We start from the raw sequence: 4,817 nt of genomic DNA, 5'->3' as shown, positions 1-4,817 counted from the left end.
GGTTAGAACCCCTGGAATAGTACTCTGAAGTCCCTTCAAAGCACGACTGGTCTCGGAACCAACGCGAGGCAGCAATAGGAGCATGTTTGTTTGGTTGGTCACCAGGAGCGGATTATTCTCATATCGGCTACGGAGGGCTCACCATGCTGGCTCGAAACCGTCGTTGGTAAGTGGGGACTTCTCGACTACGGCTTGCGGATCGCCACGGGTCTTAGTGGTGAGATGGCACAGCTTCTCTTCTGGAGACAGCCTCGGAAAGCCTCCCCTGCGAAAACTTTAACATCATAACCCTGGGACTTCTGGGCGGTCAATTTGGGCAATGCGGTCAGCTATGCACTGCTCATAGCCCTCATAGCACTCGCCGTACATATCTTGTAGTTGTATTTGGTCTTCCGGAGCCTCGCCCATCATTGCCACCGAACTGGCTTCAAACTCCGCATCCACCTTTGCCCACAAGTTCTGCAAATGGTCTCGGCGGACCTGAGTGATCTCGGAGGATGGTGTGCTGGTCCAGGGGGTGGTGAGCCGTGCTTCCATGGTGGTCAGCCTATCGATGGATGCCACAAACTTTGCCTGTGCGGAGGTGACGGTTGACTGGACCATTGGAAAGGTGTGGCGAGGACTGTTCGAATTATAGTGAGGATGCGAAGGCACCTGAAGCGTGACCGGCTAAGGGAACAAAACCGATTTGGTCCTCGCCGCAGTGGCAGAACAAAAGTACATTATAATTCAGACAATTCTCTGGCTCCTCTCTGACACTCACTCTCTTGTCCCCCCATCAGTTCGATCCTCTAAAGATCTAAAGATTAATCTTAAGATCAATCAGCAATCAGCGTTCCAATTCGATCGCAGTTCCTTTAAAAATGGAATTAAATAAGCCGATGAAATTAATTAAATATACCATTATACCATTCCTATTTACTAAATATACAATGAACCTAATTTCGTGATCAAAATATCCTGGAAAGTATATAATATGCCTTAAATGGTCGTGCCCGATCCATTGCTTTTGGCTCATATGGATGGCTGATATATCGAGAGAGACGTTTTCATTTGCCATATTATTGGCATTGCTCAACACTGAATATCGATAGCACGCAATGCGTGTATCGATGTGCTTACTTTTTTATCAGCCATCACTAAAACTTTTCAGATGCTTGTCACAAAAAAAAGCAACTGAATAAAAGGTTTAATTAAACCACCATCGAGAAGAAAGGGAATGTTAGTACCCTCTACACTTAAGTTTTTCGGTTGATAGAATGTGGCAATTCGAACAGTCTACGAACAGTCATAGTGGCACTTGCCACAGCCATTTGGCCGGTCGAAAATTGTATAGAAATCTCTATTCTCAGACAATGGATGATAGGCGGCGTGAGGACTTTGAGAAAGCTTTATGCGTGCTCGAAAACCAGGTCCCAAGGGAGCAGCGGCCGCCACGGTGTGAGCCCAGAGTACAGTCGGTAAATGGCATTGTGCAGCCTCCGGTGATGCCGCCACCCAATCGTAAGGGAAGGGTCACCAATTTCCTGTTAAAACTGAGAACCGCTGCGAATGCGTTGTCGCGCAACCCTTCCTCGCTGCACTTTCGCCAACCTGTCGATACCGTGAAGCTGAAGATCAGGGACTACCACGAAAAAATCGCAAACCCCATGGACTTGAACACAATCAAGAAAAGATTTGAGATACTACTGGGGCGGATATTTTATTAATTTTCGAAAACTGCAGAACCTACAAAAGTTCGGTCATAAGTTGCAGCAATTTGGAATCGTTGCGTCTGCGTTGAAGGAGAGCCTCATTTAATATGGATATAACTTTGGGGGAGAATTTCGTTATGCTTAAGTCCATTCTGCCTTTTTTCATAGTGACTGGCACATTATGTTGCAACGCTATATGCATGTCAGTCTGTAGCTCATGCGATGTCAAATCATCCACGTTGCTGTCCCACAACTAGCAGTTGCATTCATTGCTGCAGTCACCAAGTGTATCTTGTATCTATTAATATAGCCCACCGACTTCCATCACGTAGTCGACGCAAAACGGGTCTTAAAAACACTAATAGGCGTTACTTAGTAGGAGAAGTATCCCGAGACAGAGTTAATCCGTAGGATCAGCGACAAGCTCTGGTGTCACATGCACACACACATTCATAGGCTCTGTTGGAATCGGCTACACATGTAACGACGGGATATCGTGGGGGACACTTATTAAATTTAAATGTACTCACAAAAAAGGTGTAGTCTTACCATTGCTTAAGAAGATCGATATTATTGATTTTATTAGAGTTGATTGCAAAATAAAGTTATTCGGAATAAACTTTCTCGTATTTTTACAGACGTTTAGAAAAAAAGTGTTGAACGTTCAAAAGCAAATTCGTGAGTTTTTTAATACGGAGACAGTACTAGTCCTAGAGATGCGAAGGCAACGATTCTTTTCCAAGGCAACTCAACACAAAACAAAACACGATGTAAGCTTTTCCAACACTAGAACACATCGAATTGGGAGTGGCTTAAACACTTGCTAAAAACTTGACGGAAAAATTTATTCCATCCATAGCAAAAATAATGAACAATCAAGCAGAGCTCTTAGCTATGATTTCTGAATTTTTGATTTCGCTAAGGTCGAAAGGAAGGAGTCGATTACCGTCCATGGAGGCATTTCTTATTCTCAGTTACTGACGCTTTCCAAAGAGCCCGGGTCAGTTTTGGCGACTGGGAGGCACAGATACTCACGAGCAGACTACCACAATTGTCTGTGCGGACTTTGGAGTGGGCCAGGGCGGTTAGAACCCCTGGAATAGTACTCTGAAGTCCCTTCAAAGCACGACTGGTCTCGGAACCAACGCGAGGCAGCAATAGGAGCATGTTTGTTTGGTTGGTCACCAGGAGCGGATTATTCTCATATCGGCTACGGAGGGCTCACCATGCTGGCTCGAAACCGTCGTTGGTAAGTGGGGACTTCTCGACTACGGCTTGCGGATCGCCACGGGTCTTAGTGGTGAGATGGCACAGCTTCTCTTCTGGAGACAGCCTCGGAAAGCCTCCCCTGCGAAAACTTTAACATCATTACCCTGGGACTTCTGGGCGGTCAGTTTGGGCAATGCGGTCAGCTATGCACTGCTCATAGCCCTCATAGCACTCGCCGTAATATACCATTATACCATTCCTATTTACTAAATATACAATGAACCCAATTTCGTGATAAAAATATCTTGGAAAGTATATAATATACCTTAAATGGTCGTTCCCGATCCATTGCTTTTGGCTCATATCGATGACTGATATATCGAGAGAGCCGTTTTCATTTGGCATATTATTGGCATTGCTCAACACTGAATATCGATAGCACGCAATGCGTGTATCGATGTGCTTACTTTTTTATCAGCCATCCCTAAAACTTTTCAGATGCTTGTCAAAAAAAAAGCAACTGAATAAAAGGTTTAATTAAACCACCATCGAGATGAAAGGGAATGTTAGTACCCTCTACACGTAAGTTTTTCGGTTGATAGAATGTGGCAATTCGAACAGTCTACGAACAGTCTGCCTGTGGCACTTGCCACAGCCATTTGGCCGGTCCAAAATCTAATTGAAATCTCTATTCTCAGACAATGGATGATAGGCGGCGTGAGGACTTTGAGAAAGCTTTATGCGTGCTCGAAAACCGGACCCAGGGGAGCAGCGGCCGCCACGGTGCGAGCCCAGAGTGCAGCCGGTAAATGGAATTGTGCAGCCCCCGGTGATGCCGCCACCCAATCGTAAGGGAAGGGTAACCAATTTCTTGTTAAAACTGAGAACCGCTGTGAATGCGTTGTCGCGCAACCCTTCCTCGCTGCACTTTCGCCAAAATTTCGATGCTGTGAAGCTGAAGATCAGGGACTACCATGAAAAAATCGCAAACCCCATGGACTTGAACACAATCAAGAAAAGATTTGAGTACACATACTACTGGGGCGGTGCAGACGTCCTGGAAGACATTCTATTGATTTTCGAAAACTGCAGAGTCTACAACAGTCCGGACTCGCCCGTGTTTAAAGCTGCTGTCAACCTGTGCGAGTGCTTTTGGCTGCGCATGGCGAAAATGCAGCAGGAATTGCACAATGAGTGTAGGGCTGAGGCCAAGACCAGGCGTCCGCGGAAGGCAGCCATTTCAAAAACCTCTCCATTGCCGAAGACCCCGCGCCAGGAAAAGGCTGTCATTCCAATGAATACCAAGGTGGAAATCAAGAATGGAAATCAGCCAAAGGCAGACGATCCACTGCCTTCATTTGAGGCCGTTCCCAATCTACATCCGAATCGGCACCATGGCAAACAGTTCACGCCCGTGACACCGGCCCGTCGTGGTCGTGGCCGACCTCCAGGGTCGCGAAGTCTGACCCGAGCTGACGCCGATAAAAATGCTGTTATCTCGCACGAATTTCCAGAGCTTCAGCGACCCCCAAACCTTCTTAACAACTATGGAACTCAAGTGAAAATCGACCCACTCCCAGTCGAACCAGTCCTTGATCGACTCAGCATAACGGCTATCCTGATGCCTTTAAATCTGAAGATCGAGCGCACATACAGCCAGACCCTGATCAAGGCTCTACGTTGTTGTGCGAACTCTTGGCCATTCAACATCTCGTCGATCTGGATGCATTATGGAGAAAATCTAGATAATGACTTCCATGATGAGCCTCTGGATTGGGACATACTGGAGAAGATGCTGGCGGGCGAGCAGTTTAAGGGCTGGGACTGGTTTCTGACTAAGTTACACCGAATGCTGCAGAACGCAATGTCCTGCTTCACCGAATGCCCATCGATCCGCAGAGCGACACAGAGGAC

The 4,817-nt window shown here is 46.6% G+C and overlaps 1 protein-coding gene across 1 annotated transcript; it reads left to right on the top strand.

The window, feature by feature from the left end:
- Positions 1-3,735: 3,735 nt before the first annotated feature.
- LOC117591652 (bromodomain-containing protein 3-like) lies at positions 3,736-4,730 on the top strand (the record flags this gene model as incomplete). Its single annotated transcript, XM_034284976.1, has 1 exon — positions 3,736-4,730. A coding segment is annotated over exon 1 (995 nt), but the record flags the coding sequence as incomplete, so codon positions are not given.
- Between the last annotated feature and the right edge of the window lie 87 nt (positions 4,731-4,817).

This window comes from Drosophila guanche, unplaced genomic scaffold (genome assembly GCF_900245975.1).
Source record: "Drosophila guanche unplaced genomic scaffold, DGUA_6, whole genome shotgun sequence".
Lineage (NCBI taxonomy): Eukaryota > Metazoa > Arthropoda > Insecta > Diptera > Drosophilidae > Drosophila > Drosophila guanche.
Note: the sequence above shows the minus strand (reverse complement) of the source record. Positions and strands in the feature narration are given on the sequence as shown.